This window comes from Heptranchias perlo, chromosome 6 (genome assembly GCF_035084215.1).
Source record: "Heptranchias perlo isolate sHepPer1 chromosome 6, sHepPer1.hap1, whole genome shotgun sequence".
Lineage (NCBI taxonomy): Eukaryota > Metazoa > Chordata > Chondrichthyes > Hexanchiformes > Hexanchidae > Heptranchias > Heptranchias perlo.
The window spans coordinates 42853327-42876947 of record NC_090330.1 but is presented as its reverse complement, the minus strand read 5'-3'; the positions used below and the strand labels follow the sequence as shown (position 1 = coordinate 42876947).

Genomic DNA, 23621 nt, shown 5'->3' with positions numbered 1-23621 from the left:
GAACATTTATTTTCCACCTTGGGCACCGAGTGTCAAACACAACCACTTACAGGGTAAAGATGCCTCTGCTTACTCAGCAGTGTTTCCTCAGACACAGAAGAACATACCCTACTACTTAAATGTGAAATCTCCGGTTCTCACATCCATCATTCATGGGCTACAAGTCCAGATTTTTAGTTTTTACTGAATTGTGGAAAGTTTTGTGCTCTGGAATTGGATTGAGAATGTTCAAAATCATTCTATGTGGGACCCTTGCAATTTGCCAATACATCATGAGGGGAAAGCTGAAAAGGCAATTCTTGCTTGAGTTGGGTGATAAATATGCTTATAGGTAAATATCAATTTTTATTGATTTTATTGACCGGCAAAATGGGCAGACACATTGCAGATGAAATTTAATGCAGGGAAGTGTGAAGTGATGCATTTTGGAAGAAAAAAAATGAGGAGTCAGACTTCAGGAGGACATAGACAGACTGGTGAAATAGGCAGACTCATGGCAGTTGAAATTTAACGCAGAGAAGTGTGAAGTGATGCATTTTGGTTGGAAGAATGAGGAGAGGCAATATAAACTAAATGGTACAATTTTAAAGGGGGTGCAGGAATCTTTGAAGGTGCCAGGACAAAATTGAGAAGGCTGTTTAAAAAAGCATAAGTGATCCTTGGCTTTATAAACAGAAGCATAGAGTACAAAAGCAAGGAAGTTATGCTAAACCTTGATAAATCACTGGTTAGGCCCCAGCTGGAGTATTGTGTTCAATTCTGGGCACCACACTTTAGAAAGGCTGTCAAGGCCTTAGAGAGGGTGCAGAAAAAAATTACCAGAATGATACCAGGGATGAGGGACTTCAGTTATGTGGATAGACTAGAGTAGCTGTGGTGGTTCTCCATAGAACAGAGAAGGTTAAGGGGAGATTTAATAGAGGTGTTCAAAATCATGAAGGGGTTTGATAGAGCAGATAAGGAGAAACTGTTTCCAGTGGCAGAAAGGTCAGTAACCAGAGGACACAGATTTAAGATAATTGGCAAAAGAACCAGAAATTAGGAGAATTTTTTTTATGCAGTGAGTTGTTATGATCTGGAATGCACTGCCTGAAAGGGTGGTGGAAACAAATTCAATAATAACTTTCAAAAGGGAATTGGATAAATACTTGGAGACAAAAAATTTGCAGGGCTATGGGGAAGGATCAGGAGTGTGAGACTAATTGTATAGCTCTTTCAAAGAGCCAGCATGGTCATGATGGGCCAAATAGCCTCCTTCTGTGCTGTATCATTCTATGATTCTATGAGTCAATATAAACAAAATGGCACAATTTTAAAGGGGGTGTAGGAACAGACAAATCCTTGAAGGTAGCTGGATAAGTTGATGAAGTGTTTTTAAAAAAAAACATATGGGATCCTTGGCTTAATAAATAGAGACATAGGGTACAAAAGCGAAGAAGTTATGGTAAACTTTTATATATCACTGGTTTGATATCAGCTAGAGTATAATGTCTAACTCTAGGCATCACTCTTTACGAAGGATGTCAAGGCCTTGGAGAGGGTTCAGAGGAGATTTACCAGAATGGTACCAGGGATAAGGGACTTCAGTTATGTGGAGAGACTTGAGAAGCTGGTATTGTTCTCCTTAGATCAGAGAAGGTTAAGGGTAGATTTAATAGAGATGCTTAAAATTAAGAGGGGTTTTAATAGAATAGATAGGGATAAACTTTTTTCACTAGCTGGAGAGTCAGTAACCAGAGGACACAGATTTAAGATAATTGGCAAAAAAGCCAGGGGAAGATAAGAAGAATTTTTTTATGCAGCGAGTTGTTATGATCTGGAATGCACTGCCTGAAAGGGTGGTGGTAGCAGGTTCAATAGTAACTTTCAAAAGGGAATTGGAAATATAAAAAGCAAAAATTTGCAGGACTATAGGGAAATAGCAGGGGAGTGGGACTAATTGTATAGCTCTTTCAAAGAGGCCAAATGGCCACCTCCTGTCCTGTATGATTCTATGATTTCTATGATTCTGTTCTATGATTCTATAATTGTATGAAAACGCAATGGCCCAGAATTTGCTGACAAACTAATGGTGAGCATAGTGGCATTCGGCGTTATTTATGCATAAATGGTGCAGCAACTTCAGACGAGGAGCAGATGCGCGGATAAATGTGAATATCCAAAAGTTGCTGTCCGAGTTGCGCCGCTCCACCGTTAGCTTTGTGAAAATGGCATTTCGCTGTCTTCCTCACCATTGACATGCATTGAATGTCATAAAGTTGCTGTATTTGTGCGGTAGATACAAACTAAACTCACCGCAGATATTTAGTAATTAGTAGCATAAGTACCCTTTTAACAACGTGTTAATTGTTAATTACTGTCAATCAACCTCTCTGGCACTGAAAATGAACTAATACAAGTGTGGAGTCTCAAAGAATTTACATTTTTCGGGGAGATTTTTATAATGTCAAATTTAAAAATTTTTTCTTACTTTTCCTTTCTGTGTCTTTTTTCTCTGTCTCTTAATCCAATCTTTCTTTCCCTTTCTTTATTTCTCTTTCTGTACATAATTTGACATTGAATTCACCCCTTTAATTCACTCTCCTTCTCAGTCTTTCCGCTGTTTATTTCCCAATCCTTAAGTCTCAGATACCCTGTTGGTTGTCCTGTTCACTCATGTCCCAGATGCCCTGTTTCTCCCGCTGCGCTGTTATCAGCTTGCAATTTCAACAACTTTGTGGGCAAAATTTTTTTGAGCTGAAGTGTACAGGGGCAAGTCTAACTAACAGCACATGCCATTAGATGCCCAGCTACAGCAAAATCTGGCCCATTGTACCACTCCAGCTCTGTAAGTTAAATTATAATGCTGTTTTTTTTGTTTTATTCTAGCTAATGAGATTAATCTGCACCAGCTCCTCCTTGCAGAAGAAGAGTATGGCTGCTATGTTCCATGAGAAATATACTGAAGAATTCATTAAGCAGCAGATTGAAGAGTTCAATATTGGGAAGAGGCACCTGGCTAACATGATGGGTGAGGATCCAGAAACAATTAATCAGGAGGATATTGATGTAAGTTTGTTCTCTTGTACTCTGATTTTACTTTTTGTTATCCGTGTACTATTACATATATATAAAAATTCATTAGAAAAGGGAGTAGTGCCAGAGGACTAGTGGACAGTTAATGTGATTCCTATATTTAAAAAGAGAGATAGAACCAGTCCAAGGAACTATAGACTAGTTAGCTTAACGTCGGTGGTAGAAAAGATAATGGAATCTTTACTCAAAGATGTAATAGAAAAACTTCTTGAAACTGAAAATATAATAAAGAATAGACAGCATGGATTTCAAAAGTGGAGGTCATGCTTGACCGACCTTATTGAATTCTTTGAAGTACTAACAGAAAGGGTAGACAAGGGTAATGCAGTGGATATAATATATTTGGATTTTCAAAAGGCTTTCGATAAAGTACCATATAGTAGAGTCATGAGTAAGGTCAGAGCAGGTGGAGTCAAGGGACAAGTAGCAGAATGGATAGCAAGCTGGTTACAAAACAGCAAATAGAGAGTAGGGGTTAAAGGTAGTTACTCAGACTGGCAAAAGTTGGGAAGTGGTGTTCTACAAGGATTGGTGCTGGGACCACTGATGTTCACCATTTACATAGACTCAGGAATCGGAAGTACAATTTCAAAATTTACTGACGATACCAAATTGGGGGATGTAGTTAATACCAAGGAGGGCTGCGAAAAAATACAGGAAGACATTAATAAACTTACAGAATGGGCTCGTCATTGGCAAATGAATTTCAATATAGACAAGTGTGAGTTATTACATTTTAGTAGGAAGAATAAGGAGGCCACATGCTCCTTGGAAAATAAGAGTCTAAATGGGGTAGAGGAGCAGAGGGATCTGGAGGTACAGATACACAAATTACTAAAAGTAACGATGCAGGTTAATAAGACCATAAAATAAGCAAACCAAGCACTCGGGTTCATTTCTAGAGGGATAGAATTGAAAAGCAGAGACTTTATGTTAAACTTGTATAGAACCTTGGTTGGACTACGCTTGCAGTACTGTGAACAGTTCTGATCTCCATATTATAAAATGGATATAAAGGTACTGGAGAAGGTGCAAAAAGATTTACGAGGATGATACCAGAACTGAGAGGTTATACCTATCAGGAAAGATTGAGCAGGCTGGGGCTCTTCTCTAGAAAAGAGAAGACTGAAGGGTGACCTGATAGAGGTCTTTAAGATTATGAAAGGATTTGATAGAGTAGACATAGAGAAGATATTTCCACTTGTGGAGGAGACCAGAACTGTGGGCCATAAATATAAGATAGTCACTAATAAATAGTAGGGAAAAACCGGGGAACTACAGGCCAGTGAGCCTAACATCAGTGGTAGGAAAATTATTGGAAAAAATTCTGAAAGACAAAATTAGTCTCCACTTGGAGAAGCAAGGATTAATCAGGGATAGTCAACATGGCTTTGTCAAGGGAAGATCATGTCTGACTAATTTGATTGAATTTTTTGAGGGGGTGACTAGGCGTGTGGATGAGGGTAACGCAGTGGATGTGGTATACATGGATTTCAGTAAGGCCTTCGATAAAGTCCCCCACAGGAGACTGGTCAAGAAGGTACGAGCCCATGGAATCCAGGGTGCCTTGGCACTTTGGATACAAAACTGGCTTAGTGGCAGAAGGCAGAGGGTGATGGTCGAAGGTTGTTTTTGTGACTGGAAGCCTGTGGCCAGTGGGGTACCACAGGGATCGGTGCTGGGTCCCTTGCTGTTTGTGGTCTACATTAATGACTTGGATATGAATGTAAAAGGTATGATCAGTAAGTTCGCTGATGATACAAAGATTGGTAGGGTGGTAAATAGCGAGGAGGATAGCCTCAGTCTGCAGGACGATATAGATGGGTTGGTCAGATGGGCGGAACAGTGGCAAATGGAATTTAACCCGGAAAAGTGCGAGGTGATGCACTTTGGAGGGACTAACAAGGCAAGGGAATACACAATGAATGGGAGGACCCTAGGCAAGACAGAGGGTCAGAGGGATCTTGGTGTGCAAGTTCACAGATCCCTGAAGGCGGCGGAACAGGTAGATAAGGTGGTAAAGAAGGCATATGGGATACTTGCCTTTATTAGCCGAGGCATAGAATATAAGAGCAAGGAGGTTATGATGGAGCTGTATAAAACACTGGTTAGGCCACAGCTGGAGTACTGTGTGCAGTTCTGGTCGCCACACTACAGGAAGGATGTGATCGCTTTGGAGAGGGTGCAGAGGAGATTCACCAGGATGTTACCAGGGCTGGAGCGCTTCAGCTATGAAGAGAGACTGGGAAGATTGGGTTTGTTTTCCTTGGAGCAGAGGAGGCTGAGGGGGGACATGATTGAGGTGTACAAAATTATGAGGGGCACAGATAGGATGGATACTAAGGAGCTTTTTCCCTTCGTTGAGGGTTCTATAACAAGGGGACATAGATTCAAGGTAAAAGGCGGGAAGTTTAGAGGGGATTTGAGAAAGAACTTTTTCACCCAGAGGGTGGTTGGAGTCTGGAACTCACTGCCTGAAAGGGTTGTGGAGGCAGGAACCCTCACAACATTCAAGAAGCATTTGGATGAGCACTTGAAATGCCATAGCATACAAGGCTACGGACCAAATGCTGGAATATGGGATTAGAGTAGACAGGGCTGATGGCCGGCGCGGACACGATGGGCCGAAGGGCCTCTATCCGTGCTGTATAACTCTATGACTCTATGACTCTAAATACAATAGGAAATTCAGGAGAAACTTCATTACCCGGGGAATGGTTAGAATGTGGAACCCGCCACCACAAAGAGTAGTTGAGGCGACTAGCTTAGATTCATTTAAGGGGAAGCTAGATAAACACATGAGTGAGAAAGGAATGGAAGATGTTCCTATATGCTGATAGAGTTAGACATAGGGAGGGAGGAGGCTTGTGTGGAGAATAAACACCGGCATGGACCTGTTGGGCTGAATGGCCTGTTTCTGAGCTGTACATTCTATGTAATATATTACACATTTTCACCCTTTCCCACCTCCAGGTGTATCTAACTCTCTACCACTTTCAGCTAGTGATCAAGTTATAGATTTGCTTAGTGCTATTGTTGAGGTACATCTGCACTGAAACTGTAGGATGGCAAGAACAAAAACTATACCATAACAGAGACATTTTTAAAAAATAGAATGAGGTAAATCTGGTAAGGGTAGTCTGTTACATCCCGGAGAGAAAGCTTTCTGAGACAGGCATTGTTTTGCTTCAGCAGCACTTTTTACAAATTTACTCCAAACATCAAAAAACAATAGAAAAATGTGGGTTCAGGGCTGAGGCAGGATGGAGCATTGGATGAGGTGTGGTTTGGTGGTCAAGGGGAAGGGAGGAAAGAAGTAGAGGCAGCTGAATGTGCAGATGGTCTCAATCTTAGTGACAAAGAAGTCCATGAGCTTCTCGCACTTGGTGGAGGTAAGGACGAAGGGAGAAGAAGAGAGGGCTTTAAGGAGACGGTTGGTCGTGGAGAAAAAAAATCAGGGATGGGGAGTGGTTATGTTTGCTCTCCAAAATGCTCCAGGAGTATGTTGGCAGAGGAGAGTGAGGCCCGATGGCACTTGATGTAGTCCAGTCAGCCGTGGTGGTGGAAGGCTAAACCAGTTGTACATGAGATACCCCCAAGTCTGTGCCCCTTTGACCTGAGGGAGCAAAAATAGGGACCATACAAGGGGGAATGACAGGAATGGGAGATAGTAAAGGTTTTGCTGCCGAAGTATCGTGTCGAATAGAGGCCCAAAGGCTAGACAGTTAGGAGTTGGGAAGTGTAGTTGTAATTGACTTGGAGGAGAGTGTTTTCCAGGGTAGTCACAGAAGGAAGTGGAGTTGGAAGTGGGTTGGGGATGTGGTTGGTGAGGAAAACAAGGAAGTGGTTGGAGATGGCCTTGTCGGTGATTGAGGCTATGGAAAATGGCATGGTCAAAGGGTTGGCTGTGAATATGGGTAGGAGAGATTATATGGAGGGAAAGATTTAGGGAGGACAGGAGGGCAATGAATTCAGAAGAGAGATAGAACCAGTCCAAGGAACTATAGACTAGTTAGCTTAACGTCGGTGGTAGAAAAGATAGTGGAATCTTTACTCAAAGATGTAATAGAAAAACTTCTGAAGAATAAGGAGGCCACATGCTCCTTGGAAAATAAGAGTCTAAATGGGGTAGAGGAGCTGAGGGATCTGGGGGTACAGATACACAAATTACTAAAAGTAACGATGCAGGTTAATAAGACCATAAAATAAGCAAACCAAGCACTCGGGTTCATTTCTAGAGGGATAGAATTGAAAAGCAGAGACTTTATGTTAAACTTGTATAGAACCTTGGTTGGACTACATTATTCTTCAAATGGAGATGAGCTGGAGATTGAAATCACTGAGGATGAGGAGTTGCTCAGTGCTGAGGGAGAAAAAGCGGGAGGATGTCTTGCGGGATGGGGAAGGAACTTAGCTGAAGAACTACCACCAGCATAGACACAATGAGCCCAAATGGCTCCATTGTGTGCTGTAGATTCTGTGATTATTTGAGTAAAATTAAATGTTTCAAGTGTTTCCTCTCTTTGCATATGTCTGTATGTATCTGGTTAACTCTTGCTCAGTAATCAGCACATACTGCAATCTGTTGAAAAATATATTGTGCTGCATATAGATGGTAATAGCAACTGATAAATTGTTAAATTTTCAGTTCCATTGCTGTTGATGGTGTAGACTGCAGCTTCCAAATTATGTGAGGAATGAATCACAGTGTATTTTTGGAATGAATCAAAGTGATGCATACGTTCGTATAGAGGATTTAAAGTGGGGGGAGATCATCTTATATTCCATTATAAAAGCTAAGATTGTAGATGGGGCAGGTACTTTGTACTGCAAATACTTTCTCAGGTAGCTTTTGCTCCTTTTCAGTTATGCTTGCTTAAAACAATAGGAAATATGTAAGAAGGACGATTAATATTATTTCTAAAACTGCACTCACCAATTGTAGAAAATGCTGGAAACGTTCAGCAAATCGGACTCTGCTCTGACGAAAAGTTATGCCTGCCACGTTAACTTGTCTCTCCTCTCCACAGATGCTATGCTTGACTTACTGAATGTTTCCAGCATTTTCTGTTTTTGTTTGATTCCCAGCATCTGCGGTATCTTTTTTTGTCTCACCAATTGTAGTTGTCCTGTAGCTGGGCCCTGGTCTGTATACTTGCAATGTTTGTTGAGTGGAGTGAGCTCTGTTTAGTCATCGAATCGCAAGAGCTGAACCCAAGAGATAGGGAGAGTTCACCCCACAACATGAGGACACTTGGGAAGTATAGTGCAAATAAATTCTAATCTTCTTGCATGTTTCCTTTCATTCTAAAACAAGCATATCTGAATGAACTAAGCTAAATTGAACTTTTTAAATCTGATTTATAAATTAACACAAAATTGGGTTAGTGTTGGGTTATAATGGATTATGATGAATTTATTTGTTCTAATGTCAACAAAGGTAGAATCGGTAAATTGTTCAATTTTTTTTAAGTAGTCGGTCCGATGGTGGTGGTTTATCTTTGATATTTGATTACAAAGTCAGTAACGACCATATGTAAACCTTGTGGTTTGGCACTTACAAAATAGTTTCTTTACAATAAGAAAACAGATTTTAAGGAGAAGGAATGGGTATCTGGGGAACTACTTTCCAAAAATGTGCTCCCCACCTGCAAGTTTAATATTTTATTGCGCTTTGCAGCACTGGTGTCCAGCTTCACTTTCCACAACACTGGTGTGCTGTTCAACACTGCAATACATTGCAGCAGCCCAAATTTCCTACACTGGAGGGAACATAGTGACTGATGGGGCAGCTCCTTGGAGCATAAAAATTTCCTGCTTTTATGAAGTAGGGGTACTTCTATCAGTAAAAGCTGTCTCTTTAATTTCCATTACTTGACTGGAAATTGGGGGAGGTTACTATAACGTGGGACACCTTCTATGCGAGTTTATACAATATGCTGCAGAAGATATTTTTAAAAGTACTTTCAAAATGAGAAAGGAATTTGAAGATACTAATCAGAGCAACTCTATTGAACTTGTCTTTAAATACACTTGTATGATTTTTTTCTAATTGATTTACTTTGCCTATTTCATCCATTATACAATTATTCATGATATATTATGATTTGTACTCATTTATAATAAATAAAGTTGTTAAGACAAGCGTGTCTAAGTGAAATTGACAACTAACATTAAGTGCCAGATGTTGATTATGGAGCTCCAAGAATCTGCTGAGAACAGTTTAAATAAATTAGCACCTGCACATTAGCTGGTCTTGCTATTAATTTATAAGCGAATCAGTAGAAATGACATTTGGTTGAGTCATTGATTGATAAATAGCTGCATTTTCACTGTCCTGGCAGGATAACTAATTGATAGAGATGGCCAACATGACCTGCTGCTTTTCCCAAGTCAATGGCACAGTCATATTCAATTCTCTGTCACTAGAACAGGTGAAATGATGCCTACTTAGGCATTGTCAACCTGGCAGCATGCCTGGATTTTGTGAGCTAAATTAAACTTTAGAAATCTGATTTATAAATTAACAAAATTGGGTTAATGCTGGGTTATAATGGAATTTCTGTTATGAAGTTATTGTTCATTCTAATGTCCTCAAAGAAGGTACAATCTGTAAATTGTTAAATTAAAAATAAATAGTAACCACTAGACTGGCATTTTCAAAATAGTTTTAATACGAAAAATTAATGTGGTCGTTCATGGGGAGAAGCATATGTAATTTTGATCAGTCTAATTTGGGGCTTTAATGTGCTAAGTTTGAGACAAAAAATGTATTGCTTAAAAGCATTAAGTTTATTTTGTAAAATTAGCAAATACATAGATTAGGTTTCTCACTAAGGGTGCATTTTCACTATATCTGTAGTGTCGGAAATTGCATTGCACCAACTCTGCAGTTACAATGCAAGTGCGGGATGAATTCAAGCTTGTGTCCCATCTGACACTTGAGCAAAATGGAGCAAAACTTTCTAGAGAAGGGAGTCTCACTCTTCTTCATTTTGGAATCAGTTCAGGCCTCACTACCCAAGTGTAGAGTCAGTGCAGAGCCAAAACTGCTTTGTGACAATGCCAAACCTGCAGTGTAAATGCAGCATAAAAGTGGTAAATATTACTATATGCTACAACAGTCACAAAGTATTTTGGGCTTGACTAAAATGATTGGTTCGCAGGTGATGGCTTGGTTGCATAGCATATTAATCGCATTGCATATTAGCATAGAAATGCTGTGTTATGAAAAGAGAAGACATGGATTTCCTCCATCCCCAAATATTTGCCACTGAGTGAGCTCTCCTTACCTAGGTTGCCCAAGGATGTAGGGAGTTGAAGCTAGGAGGTGTGCAACAATTGTTTTTCTTCCTCAAAATAGGAAGGGCTAAATCATTCCAGGCCAATATTGGTTTTCCCCTCCCCAATCCTGGACCCAGACACTTTGAGAGGGGCCTGGTATCAGCTTATCTGTTTTTTTATTCGTTCATGGGATGTGGGCATCGCTGGCAAGGCCAGCATTTATTGCCCATCCCTAATTGCCCTTGAGAAGGTGGTGAAGAGCCACCTTTTTGAACCTCTGCTGTCTGTGTGGTGAAGGTTCTCCCACAGTGCTGTTAGGTAGGGAGTTCCAGGATTTTGACCCAGCAATGATGAAGGAACGGTAATATATTTCCAAGTCGGGATGATGTGTGACTTGGAGGGGAACGTGTAGGTGGTGTTGTTTCCACGTGCCTGCTGTCCATGTCCTTCTACATGGTAGAGGTTGGGAGGTGCTGTCGAAGAAGCCTTGGCGAGTTGCTGCAGTGCATCCTGTGGATGGTACACACTGCAGCCACAGTGCGCCGGTGGTGAAGGGAGTGAATGTTTAGGGTGGTGGATGGGGTGCCAATCAAGCGGGCTGCTTTGTCCTGGATGGTGTGGAGCTTCTTGAGTGTTGTTGGAGCTGCACTCATTCAGGCAAGTGGAGAGTATTCCATCACACTCCTGACTTGTGCCTTGTTGATAGTGGAAAGGCTTTGGGGAGTCAGGAGGTGAGTCACTCGCCGCAGAATACCCAGCCTCTGACCTGCTCGTGTAGCCACAGTATTTCTGTGGCTGGTCCAGTTAAGTTTCTGGTCAATGGTGACCCCCAGAATGTTGATGGTGGGGGATTCGGCGATGGTAATGCCATTGAATGTCAAGGGGAGGTGGTCATTGCCTGGCACTTGTCTGGCACGAATGTTACTTGCCACTTGTGAGCCCAAGCCTGGATGTTGCCCAGGTCTTGCTGAATGCAGGCATGGACTGCATTATCTGAGGGGTTGCGAATGGAACTGAACACTGTGCAACTTTCAGCAAACATCCCCATTTCTGACCTTATGATGGAGGGAAGGTCATTGAAGAAGCAGCTGAAGATGGTTGGGCCTAGGACACTGCCCTGAGGAATTCCCGCAGCAATGTCCTGGGTCTGAGATGATTGGCCTCCAACAACCACTACCATGCTCCTTTGTACTAGGTATGATCCCAGCCACTGGACAGTTTTCCCCCTGATTCCCATTGACTTCAATTTTACTAGGGCTCCTTGGTGCCACACTCGGTCAAATGGTGCTATGATGTCCAGGGCATTCACTCTCACCTCACCTCTGGAATTCAGCTCTTTTGTCCATGTTTGGGCCGAGGCTGTAATGAGTTCTGGAGCAGAGTGGTCCTGGAGGAACCTCAATGGAGCATCGGTGAGCAGGTTATTGGTGAGTAAGTGCCGCTTGATAGCACTGTCGACGACACCTTCCAACACTTCACTGATGATTGAGAGTAGACTGAGGGGGCGGTAATTGGCCGGATTGAATTTGTCCTGCTTTTTGTGGACAGGACATACCTGGGCAATTTTCCACATTGTCGGGTAGATGCCAATGTTGTTGCTGTACTGGAACAGCTTGACTAGAGGCGCGGCTAGTTCTGAAGCACATGACTTCAGCACGACAGCCGGGATGTTGTCAGGGCCCATAGCCTTTGCTGTATCCAGTGCACTTAGACGTTTCTTGATACCACGTGGAGTGAATCGAATTGGCTGAAGACTGGTTTCTGTAATGGTGGGGATATCGGAAGGAAGCCGAGATGGATCATCCACTCGGAAATTCTGGCTGAAGATGGTTGCAAACGCTTCAGCCTTGCCTTTTGCACTCACGTGCTGGACTCTGCCATCATTGAGAATGGGGATGTTCACGGAGCCTCCTCCTCCATTTAATTGACCACCCCCATTCACGACTGGATGTAGCAGGACTGCAGAGCTTTGATCTGATCCGTTGGTTGCAGAATCGCTTAGCCCTGGCTATAGCATGTTGCTTCCGCTATTTAGCATGCATGTAGTCCTGTGTTGTTGCTTCACCAGGTTGGCACCTCATTTTTAGGTACGCCTGGTGCTGCTCCTGGCGTGCTCTTCTTCACTCCTCATTGAACCAGGGTTGATCCCCTGGCTTATTCGTAATGGTAGAGTGAGGAATATGCCGGGCCATGAGGTTACAGATTGTGCTGGAATACAATTCTGCTGCTAATGGCCCACAGCGCCTCGTGGATGCCCAGTTTTGAGCAGCTAGATCTGTTCTGAATCTATCCCATTTAGCATGGTTCGTAGTGCCACACAACATGTTGGGTGGTGTCCTCAGTGTGAAGATGGAACTTCGTCTCCACAAGGACTGTGCGGCAGTCACTCCTACCAATACTGTCATGACAGATGCATCTGCGACAGGTAGATTGGTGAGGACGAGGTCAAGTAGGTTTTTCCCTCGTGTTTTTTCGCTCACCACCTGCCACAGGCCCAATTTGGCAACTATGTCCTTCAGGACTTGGCCAGTTCGGTCAGCAGTGGTGCTCTCGAGCCACCTTTGATGATGGACATTGGAGTCCTCCACCCAAAGTACATCCTGTGCCCTTGCTACCCTCAGTGCTTTCTCCAAGTGGTGCTCAACATGGAGGAGGACTGATTCATTCACTGAGGGAGGGCGGTAGGTGGTAATCAGCAGGAAGTTTCCTTGCCCATGTTTGACCTGATGTCATGAGATTTCATGGGGTCCGGAGTCAATATTGAGGACTCCCAGGGTCACTCCCTCCTGATTGTATACCACTGCATCGCCACCTCTGGTGGGCTGTCCTGCCGGTGGGATAGGACATACCCAGGGATGGTGATGGAAGAGTCTGGGATGTTGGCTGAAAGGTATGATGCTGTGAGTATGGCTATGTCAGGCTGTTGCTTGACTAGTCTGTGGTACAGCTCTCCCAATTTTGGCACAAGTCCCCAGATGTTAGTGAGGAGGACTTCGCAGGGTCGACTGGGCTTGGTTTGCCTTTGTTGTGTCCGATGCCGGGTGGTCCATCCGGTTTTATTATTCTTGTGACATCTTGGCTGGGGATTGGCACTTGATCACACATCCTTAGAATAATTTATGTAAGGAGTCGCACAACACCAGGTTATAGTCCAACAGCTTTGTTTGAAATCACAAGCTTTCGGAGCAAAGCTCTGAAAGCTTGTGATTTCAAATAAAGCTGTTGGACTATAACCTGGTGTTGTGCGACTCCTCACATTTGTCCACCCCAGTCCATCACCGGCATCTCCACATCATAGAATAATTTAGGCTTAAGAACAGGCTGGTATGAAATTTGGCACAATGTGAGGTTGAAGCCAACTTTTTTTGCAATTATTATTGAAGAGATCTTTGTCAGAATGAACGGTGGTGTGGTGCAGCCCTGCTATTTCTCCACTCATGAGGAGTCAATGATCCAATCTGACTTCTTAGATTGTAATCACAACTGTTTGGAGAGTTCCACCGGATGATAAAACAAATGATGTCTAAAGTTCAACTTGTATGTTTGTGAAGAGGGCAGTCAAGTGATATTACAATTTTAATGAACGTGCAGCATGTTGAAGCATGTAGCATCGATCCTGTAACACATTTGGGACAAACTTTTTTTTTTACTTGTCCTGCTAATTCAGCAAATTATGGTGAAACTTGCAGTAATAAGATTTCAGTGTTGCTAATAAATTCCAGGTAACCTGATTCCTTATTCAGATGTAAAGATCCAGTACCCTAAAATGCTTTATATTGAATTCCTAATTTGAGTATTCCATTTCTCAATACAAGCATTTACTTTCCTTCAATTAATTTTCAATGCTTCATTCCTAAAAACAATACATGTTAATCTAATTGCATAGCAACTCGATCATTTATATGTTGATAGCTTAATTCTGTTTGTAGTTTGCAGAATGCATTAACATGCTGATTTATTACAGCTCAAATGTTCTCTTCTGCTTTCCACATGGTATGGATGGGGCAAGAGGAGATGGGTTTGAGTGTTAAACCTGTAAGCCTGTCCATATGTCTTTGAGCAATTCCTTGTCCTGTGCATAGCAGTGATTTAACAAATTTTCAATAATTCAGCATCTTCCCAATACTGTTTAGTATACTCAACACAAAAGTCAGCTTTTATAGGCATCCTATGAACCAAAACTTAAACTTATGTATTGAAGTATATGGGAAAACGTACAGCAGGGCAACTTACTTTTTATACTATTGGGTTATCATAAGGATATCACTGCATACTCCTGATCTAAGTTCAGGCTAGAATTACGCATGGAAATTCTTGCAGAAGCAAAAATAAATCAGCAGATAAAAACAATAACAGTCCTTAATTCTCACTGATACTTTTGAAACAATTTTTGTGATAAAGTAACAAAGTGTTTTGCAATTCTTACTGCCTGCTAATAGTTTTATATTGAGAGACAGATTTGACAGATCAATGTTTGGATCAACACATGATATACAATGAAGAATTCAAATTATTGGGCCACTGAGACGACTATTGGGGAATGGGAAGGTTTTACTGTCAGGACAACCTCCAGCTAATCCAAGAGGGTGCATTCACATTTGTTGCTAGGATAAATAAAACAGTTGGGAATTATTTAAAGTAGGAAATTGAGCGAGGGGATAACTGTATGATCTGATTATTAGGACGGAGTCATGTAGATATAGAAAGGAGGATAAGGAATGATTGAAGATGTTTTTACATGACAGCATAAGAAATAAAATGGATGGGTTAGAAGTGACAGTAAATAGGTAATAGATATAGGAGTCACTGATACCCCGCTGAAGGAAGAGGATTAGTGAGGAACAAATTTGCTGGAGTATGTGTGCTTCAGGAAGGATGGAGATGGAAAATAAGGAGGTGGGGGTGGCGCTGTTTGTCAAGGAAGATTTATATGTTGCTTAGAGGCGGGGTTGAGAATTGCAACTGAATGTCTTCGGATGAATAGGGGAGATAGAAAAGGGCAAAAGTTAGTAGCAAGAATATGTGCAGGTTGCTGCAAAATGAAAAGGTGGCTATTCTGCTGTGGGATGTTATAAAAAAGATTAATGCTAAGACTTTAGTTGTAATTGTGAGATTTTAATCTTCTGGCATACACTGGGAGTTGCTGTGAGGATAATCTGTATGCACAAGGGAGTTAAGTGAAGTATTCAAGCTGTCAGAGGCTAGTGGCGTGTGAAAGGGAAGAAGAGTATGGAGTTTAGCCTTGGAGTGCAGTTGAACAAGAGTTTTCTTTCTATAATTAATCATTTTGTGAAGTGAGTAAGTGGAGTTAGGTTCTTACATATGAACATTTGGGGCAGGCTTGATGGACCAATTGGTCTTTTCCTACCCGTCAATTTCATATGTATGGGGTAATCTCTGGATTGATTCCTGAACTACACACTAGACATCTTAAGAAGAGGAAGATTATAAATGTTAATGTGGCTACAGGACTGGCGTAGGAGTGAAGGGTTCACATCCTTGGGGCATTGGAGCCAGTTCTGGAACAACAAGAGGATTTAAATTAATTTAGGGGGTAGGAAAGTGTACATTTGAGAAAAAAGAGAGATCTGCATTAATAAAATTGATGGAATAGAAGTAGGAGGTTTAGCTGAAATAAATAGTGAGAAAATATTATCAGAGGAGAAAATAAAATTAAGAAGCTTTGAGGCAGTGAAAGATAGAAATGGAGTTGTGGACAGGACAAGGGATATCAAAAAATTAAATGAGGAAACCAGGAAACAAATTAAGAATGAACATTCGAAAAAATTGGAATCAGGATTCAGTTATGTATCTGTGAATGCCCAAAGCATTTTTTTTTAAATGGAGAGCAAGAAGCATTAATAACTATAGAAAGATTTTGTATAGATGCTATAATGTGGCTTAAATTGGTCAGGACTGGGAATTTAATATTCCTGGTTACAATACTTTCAGGATAGATAGGGAGGGGAAATAGGGTGTGTGTGGCAGTATTAGTAAAGGATTCCATCACAGCGCTAGAACATAGGAATGTCCAAGGGGGTCGTGTTAAGACAGAATCCATATGAATCGCATTAAGAAATTCTTTGTGTCCATTACAGGCTGTCAAACAGTGGATATAAGGCAGGGATCAGACCTGCAGATAGTTCAGAGATATGCAAGAACCACATGGCTGATGGTAACTATCCCTAGGTAGTGTGTGTGGTCAAAATGGGGAATGCTTTTTAGAATGCATCCAGGACTGCTTCCTGGATCAGTATGTTTCTAGTCCAACAAGGAGAAAAAGCATTGCTTAATTTAGCTTTGGAAATTAAGTGGAGTAATTAGCTGATGTGATACTTGGAAAACAATTGGGAAATAGTGACCATAACATAGGTTCAATGTAAGAATAGGGAAGGATAATGAAAAGTCAAGGATATGGGTGCTGAACTGGAAAAACACAAAGTTCAGCAAGAAAAAAAGGAATCTGGCCCAAACTAACGCAGCAGAAAAGTTAGGGTTGAGAGATGAGCAATGGGAAATCATCAATTATGAAATGGATAGTGTGCAAAATAAAAATATTCCTATAAAGTGAAGTGGTGCATCAAAGTATAGAGTTCCATGGATAGATTAAAACTAAACTGAAATTTAAAAAAGAAGCAAATGATAAAATTAGGATCAGCAATATTAAAGATAATCATGAGGAATATAGAAAGTGTAGTAGGGAGGTGAAAAGGGAGATTAGAAGGGCCAAAAGGGAATATTAAAAAAGACTAGCAGATAATATAATGGGAAATAATTACTTTTATAAGCATTTAAAAAGTAAAACATTAGTTTGAGAGGTTAGAACCACTCTGCAAAGGAGGGCATCTAATTGTGAATGATGATGGTATGGTAGAGCTATTAAAAAATTTTGCATCAGTTTTTACAAATGATGGTGGAAGTGAGAATGTAGGTGTACTAGAGGAGGATATGGAAAATTGTTAGGGTTAATAAATTGGTTCTTAATTTTTTTTAGTAGAATTCAAGGTCGATACTTCACCAGGCCCTCATGGCATGCCTCCAGGCAGTTGAAAGAAGTCAGAGAGGAGATAGCAAAACCTCTGGTCCCAATTTTTCAATCCTCCTTAAATATGCAAATTGTGCCATAGGACTGGAGGGTAGCCAATGTAAATACCTTTGTTCAACAAGGGAAGAAAGGATAAAGCAGGTAACTATAGACTAGTTAGTCTAATTTTAGTTGGGACAAATTCTTAGAATCGATAATTGGAGATGAAATTAGTGAGCCTTTAGAAATGTGAGCCTTTAGGGGACTCGATTGTAAGGGGAATAGACAGGCGTTTCTGCGGACGCAACCGAGACTCCAGGATGGTATGTTGCCTCCCCGGTGCAAGGGTCAAGGATGTCTCGGAGCGGCTGCAGGACATTCTGGAGGGGGAGGGTGAACAGCCAGTTGCCGTGGTGCATATAGGTACCAACGATATAGGTAAAATACGGGATGAGGTCCTACAACCTGAATTTAGGGAGTTAGGAGTTAAACTAAAAGTAGGACCTCAAAGGTAGTAATCTCAGGATTGCTACCAGTGCCACGGGCTAGTCAGAGTAGGAACGACAGGATAGCTAGGATGAATACGTGGCTTGAGAGATGGTGCAAGAGGGAGGGATTCAAATTCCTGGGCCATTGGAACCGGTTCTGGGGGAGGTGGGACCAGTACAAATTGGACGGTCTGCATCTGGGCAGGACTGGAACCAATGTCCTAGGGGGAGTGTTTGCTAGTGCTGTTGGGGAGGGTTTAAACTAATGTGGCAGGGGGATGGGAACCGATGCAGGAAGTCAGTGGGAAGTAAAGTGGTGACAGAAACAAAAGGCAGTAAGGGAGAGTGTACAAAACATGACCGGACAGATGGTCTGAGAAAGCAGGGCAAAGACCAAGGGAAGTCTAGATTAAACTGCATTTATTTCAATGCAAGAAGTCTGATGGGCAAGGCAGATGAACTCAGGGCATGGATGGGTACATGGGACTGGGATGTTATAGCTATTACTGAAACATGGCTAAGGGAGGGGCAGGACTGGCAGCTCAATGTTCCAGGGTACAGATGCTATAGGAAAGATAGAGCAGGAGGTAAGAGAGGAGGGGGAGTTGCGTTCTTGATTAGGGAGAACATCACGGCAGTAGTGAGAGGGGATATATCCGAGGGTTCGCCCACTGAGTCTATATGGGTAGAACTGAAAAATAAGAAGGGAGAGATCACTTTGATAGGATTGTACTACAGACCCCCAAATAGTCAACGGGAAATTGAGGAGCAAATATGTAAGGAGATTACAGACAGCTGCAAGAAAAATAGGGTGGTAATAGTAGGGGACTTTAACTTTCCCAACATTGACTGGGACAGCCATAGCATTAGGGGCTTGGATGGAGAGAAATTTGTTGAGTGTATTCAGGAGGAATTTCTCATTCAGTATGTGGATGGCCCGACTAGAGAGGGGGCAAAACTTGACCTCCTCTTGGGAAATAAGGAAGGGCAGGTGACAGAAGTGTTAGTGAGGGATCACTTTGGGACAAATGATCATAATTCCATTAGTTTTAAGATAGCTATGGAGAAGGATAGGTCTGGCCCAAAAGTTAAAATTCTAAATTGGGGAAAGGCCAATTTTGATGGTATTAGACAGGAACTTTCAGAAGTTGATTGGGAGAGTCTGTTGGCAGGCAAAGGGACGTCTGGTAAGTGGGAGGCTTTCAAAAGTGTGTTAACCAGGGTTCAGGGTAAGCACATTCCTTATAAAGTGAAGGGCAAGGCTGGTAGAAGTAGGGAACCTTGGATGACTCGGGAGATTGAGGCCCTAGTCAAAAAGAAGAAGGAGGCATATGACATGCATAGACAGCTGGGATCAAGTGGATCCCTTGAAGAGTACAGAGATTGCCGGAGTAGAGTTAAGAGAGAAATCAGGAGGGCAAAAAGGGGACATGAGATTGCTTTGGCAGATAAGGCAAAAGAGAATCCAAAGAGCTTCTACAAATACATAAAGGGCAAAAGAGTAACTAGGGAGAGAGTAGGGCCTCTTAAGGATCAACAAGGTCATCTATGTGCGGAACCACAAGAGATGGGTGAGATCCTAAATGAATATTTCACATCGGTATTTACGGTTGAGAAAGGCATGGATGTTAGGGAACTTGGGGAAATAAATAGTGATGTCTTGAGGAGTGTACATATTACAGAGAGGGAGGTGCTGGAAGTCTTAACGCGCATCAAGGTAGATAAATCTCCGGGACCTGATGAAATGTATCCCAGGACGTTATGGGAGGTTAGGGAGGAAATTGCGGGTCCCCTAGCAGAGATATTTGAATCATCGACAGCTACAGGTGAGGTGCCTGAAGATTGGAGGGTAGCAAATGTTGTGCCTTTGTTTAAGAAGGGCGGCAGGGAAAAGCCTGGGAACTACAGACCGGTGAGCCTGACATCTGTAGTGGGTAAGTTGTTAGAGGGTATTCTGAGAGACAGGATCTACAGGCATTTGGAGAGGCAGGGACTGATTAGGAACAGTCAGCATGGTTTTGTGAGAGGAAAATCATGTCTCACGAATTTGATTGAGTTTTTTGAAGGGGTAACCAAGAAGATAGATGAGGGCTGTGCAGTAGACGTGGTCTACATGGACTTTAGCAAAGCCTTTGACAAGGTACCGCATGGTAGGTTGTTACATAAGGTTAAATCTCACGGGATCCAAGGTGAGGTAGCCAATTGGATACAAAATTGGCTTGACGACAGAAGACAGAGGGTGGTTGTAGAGGGTTATTTTTCAGACTGGAGGCCTGTGACCAGCGGTGTGCCTCAGGGATCGGTGCTGGGTCCGCTGTTATTTGTTATTTATATTAATGATTTGGATGAGAATTTAGGAGGCATGGTTAGTAAGTTTGCAGATGACACCAAGATTGGTGGCATTGTGGACAGTGAAGAAGGTTATCTAGGATTGCAACGGGATCTTGATAAATTGGGCCAGTGGGCCGATGAATGGCAGATGGAGTTTAATTTCGATAAATGTGAGGTGATGCATTTTGGTAGATCGAATCGGGCCAGGACCTACTCCGTTAATGGTAGGGCGTTGGGGAGAGTTATAGAACAAAGAGATCTAGGAGTACAGGTTCATAGCTCCTTGAAAGTGGAGTCACAGGTGGATAGGGTGGTGAAGAAGGCATTCAGCATGCTTGGTTTCATTGGTCAGAACATTGAATACAGGAGTTGGGATGTCTTGTTGAAGTTGTACAAGACATTAATAAGGCCACACTTGGAATACTGTGTACAGTTCTGGTCACCCTATTATAGAAAGGATATTATTAAACTAGAAAGAGTGCAGAAAAGATTTACTAGGATGCTACCGGGACTTGATGGTTTGACTTATAGGGAGAGGTTGGATAGACTGAGACTTTTTTCCCTGGAGAGCAGGAGGTTTAGGGGTGATCTTATAGAAGTCTATAAAATAATGAGGGGCATAGATAAGGTAGATAGTCAAAATCTTTTGCCAAAGGTAGGGGAGTCTATAACGAGGGGGCATAGATTTAAGGTGAGAGGGGAGAGATACAAAAGGGTCCAGAGGGGCAATTTTTTCACTCAAAGGGTGGTGAGTGTCTGGAACGAGCTGCCAGAGGCAGTAGTAGAGGCGGGTACAATTTTGTCTTTTAAAAAGCATTTGGACAGTTACTTGGGTAAGATGGGTATAGAGGGATATGGGCCAAGTGCAGGCAATTGGGACTAGCTTAGTGGTATAAACTGGGCGACATGGACATGTTGGGCCGAAGGGCCTGTTTCCATGTTGTAAACTTCTATGATTCTATAAATGCAAGCATTAATCAAAGACAGTCAGCATTGATTTGTTAAAACCTAGTCATGTTTGATGAATTTGAACTTCTTGAAGTGACTTGATCATGTAGATAAAGAGTGCAGTAGATGTAATGTATATGGATTTTCAGAACACCTTTAACAAGGTGTCGTACAATAGGCTTGTTAGAAACATTTAGGCTTTTGATATTAGAGGAAATGTAGCAGCAAGGGTAGGAAGTTAGTTGACGCACAGTAATCAGGAAAGCTAAATGAATGTTGCACAGATTCAAGAAGGGTTGGAACTGGCATACTCCAGGAGTCAATACTGTGTTCATTTTCATTCTCCATATATATAAGATAAGTCATCAGGCTATTGGAAAAAGAGAGAGAGAGAGAGAGAGAGAGGAGATTGCAGAACCTCTGGTCCCAATTTTTCAATCCTCCTTAAATATGCAAATTGTGCCATAAGACTGGAGGGTAGCCAATATAACACCTTTGTTCAACAAGGAAGGAAAGGATAAAGCAGGTAACTATAGACCAGTTGGACAAATAAGACAGATATATATATATATATATATATATATATATATATATGTATAAAGATGATTTGGACATTGGCATAGAATTACATTACATAGTATTTACAGCACAGAATCAGGTCATTCGGCCCAACCAGTTTATGCCGGTGTTTATGCTCCACATGAACCTCGTCCCACTGTATTTACTTCTTCTCACCCTATCGACATATCTTTCTATTCCTTTCTTCCTCATGTACTTATCTAGCTTCCCCTTAAATGCATCAATGCTATTTGCCACAACCACTTCTTGTGGAAGCGAGTTCCATATTCTCACCACTCTCCGAGTAAAGAAATTTCTCCTGAATTCCTTATTGGATTTATCAGTGACTATCTTATAATTATAGCCCCTACAAGTGGAAACATCTTCTCTATGTCTACCCTGTCTCACCCCTTCATAATTTTCAAGACCTCACTCAGTCTTCTCTTTTCTAGAGAAAAGAGCTTCAGCCTGTTCTGTCTTTCCTGATAGTTGTATCCTCTCAGTTCTCTTCCAGACAGCTGTCAACATAAACCTTTTTAAATTGTTACAATACTAGACACAGTTACAAATGAAATAGAAAAATATCATAACATTTCTGATCAATTTAAACAGGATGCATCCTGCCTAGGCCTGCCACATTTTCTTCTGATTGTGTTTTTTTAAAACTTTTTTGTTTCTAAAGTCACCTTATATGAAATTATATATATATTTTATGATATTTTTCTTTTTCATTTGTTTCTATGTATGTGTGTGTGTTTGCGTGTACATTGGTATACTGACTTGCCACCAGTGTATCTTAAAACATTACACAAATAAATCTGCTGATAACTGCACATAGAACCATACATCCAAGTTTACAGCACAGAAGGTGGTCATTTGGCCCATTGACTTTGCTAGAGCAATCCAAAACTAATCCCACTGCCCTGCTTTCTCCTCATAGAATAATATCATCATCTACTCAAATATTTATCTACATTTCCCTTAAAAAGCACTGTAGTCTCTGCCTTGACTACTGCCTGTGGCAAAGCATTCCATGCTCTGACAACTCTCTGTTTAAAGAAATTTCTATCATCTCCAATTTTAAATCGATGACCTCTTGTCATAGATTCTCTAACCAGAGGAAAATATTCTTCCCCTATTCACATTATCAAAATAATCCTTAATTTTAAAAACCTTTATTAAATCCTGTCTTAATCTTCTCTGCTTCAGTGGAAATAGTCCCAATATTTCAAGTCTTTCCTCAGAACTCTAGTTTCCTGGCATCATCCTGGTCAATCTGCACTGTAAGCTCTCTATGGCTTTAATGCCCTTTCTGTAATGGGGTGCCTCACACAGCACATAAATTGTTTGTGCACCTGTAAGAAATTTTTGCTCTAATCTTTATCTCCTAACTGCTCCTCTCCTGAAATTAGTGACTCATGTTAGGGTATAATTCCACAGGAACCTGTGGCCTCCAGTACTTTGCCGAAGTGGCCATGTTTCAAAATTGTTTTTATTTTGGTGGTATAACCCTTTCTGCTTATAACGTTGTGATTTTATTAAGATGTAAAGTCTTTGCTCCTCCATGTCAATGGGGATGAACATGTAACATGATTCAGTGTTAACATTGAGCACTTCAGTCAGATGTTAAAAAGTTAAATAATCTCTAACTTGAGGGGAAGGGTGCTTAAAAGAATTATTTCTGTCAGTTCATGCAAAACTGACACTAATGTATTTGCACAAAAAATGTTGTAATACTGTGGGCATTGATTTATTTATCATCTTTGTTCCAGAGAGCTATCAGATACCTATTCCCATCTGGTTTGTTTGACAAGAAGGCTAGGCCGATCATGAAGGTAATGAAAATGTTTTATGATTCCAAGATTCTACTTTGATTAATTTATTATCTGCTTATTTATATTTGCTGATTCTAA

At 41.4% G+C, this 23621-nt stretch overlaps 1 protein-coding gene across 1 annotated transcript in view; it reads left to right on the top strand.

The window, feature by feature from the left end:
* The window catches only part of mrps9 (mitochondrial ribosomal protein S9), a 99353-nt gene that overhangs the window by 3181 nt on the left and 72551 nt on the right, over positions 1-23621 (top strand). Inside the window, exons 2-3 of the mRNA XM_067986202.1 lie at positions 2869-3048; positions 23481-23543. Of these exons, the coding sequence (XP_067842303.1) occupies positions 2869-3048; positions 23481-23543 (243 nt within the window). The remainder of the gene's footprint in view (positions 1-2868; positions 3049-23480; positions 23544-23621) is intronic.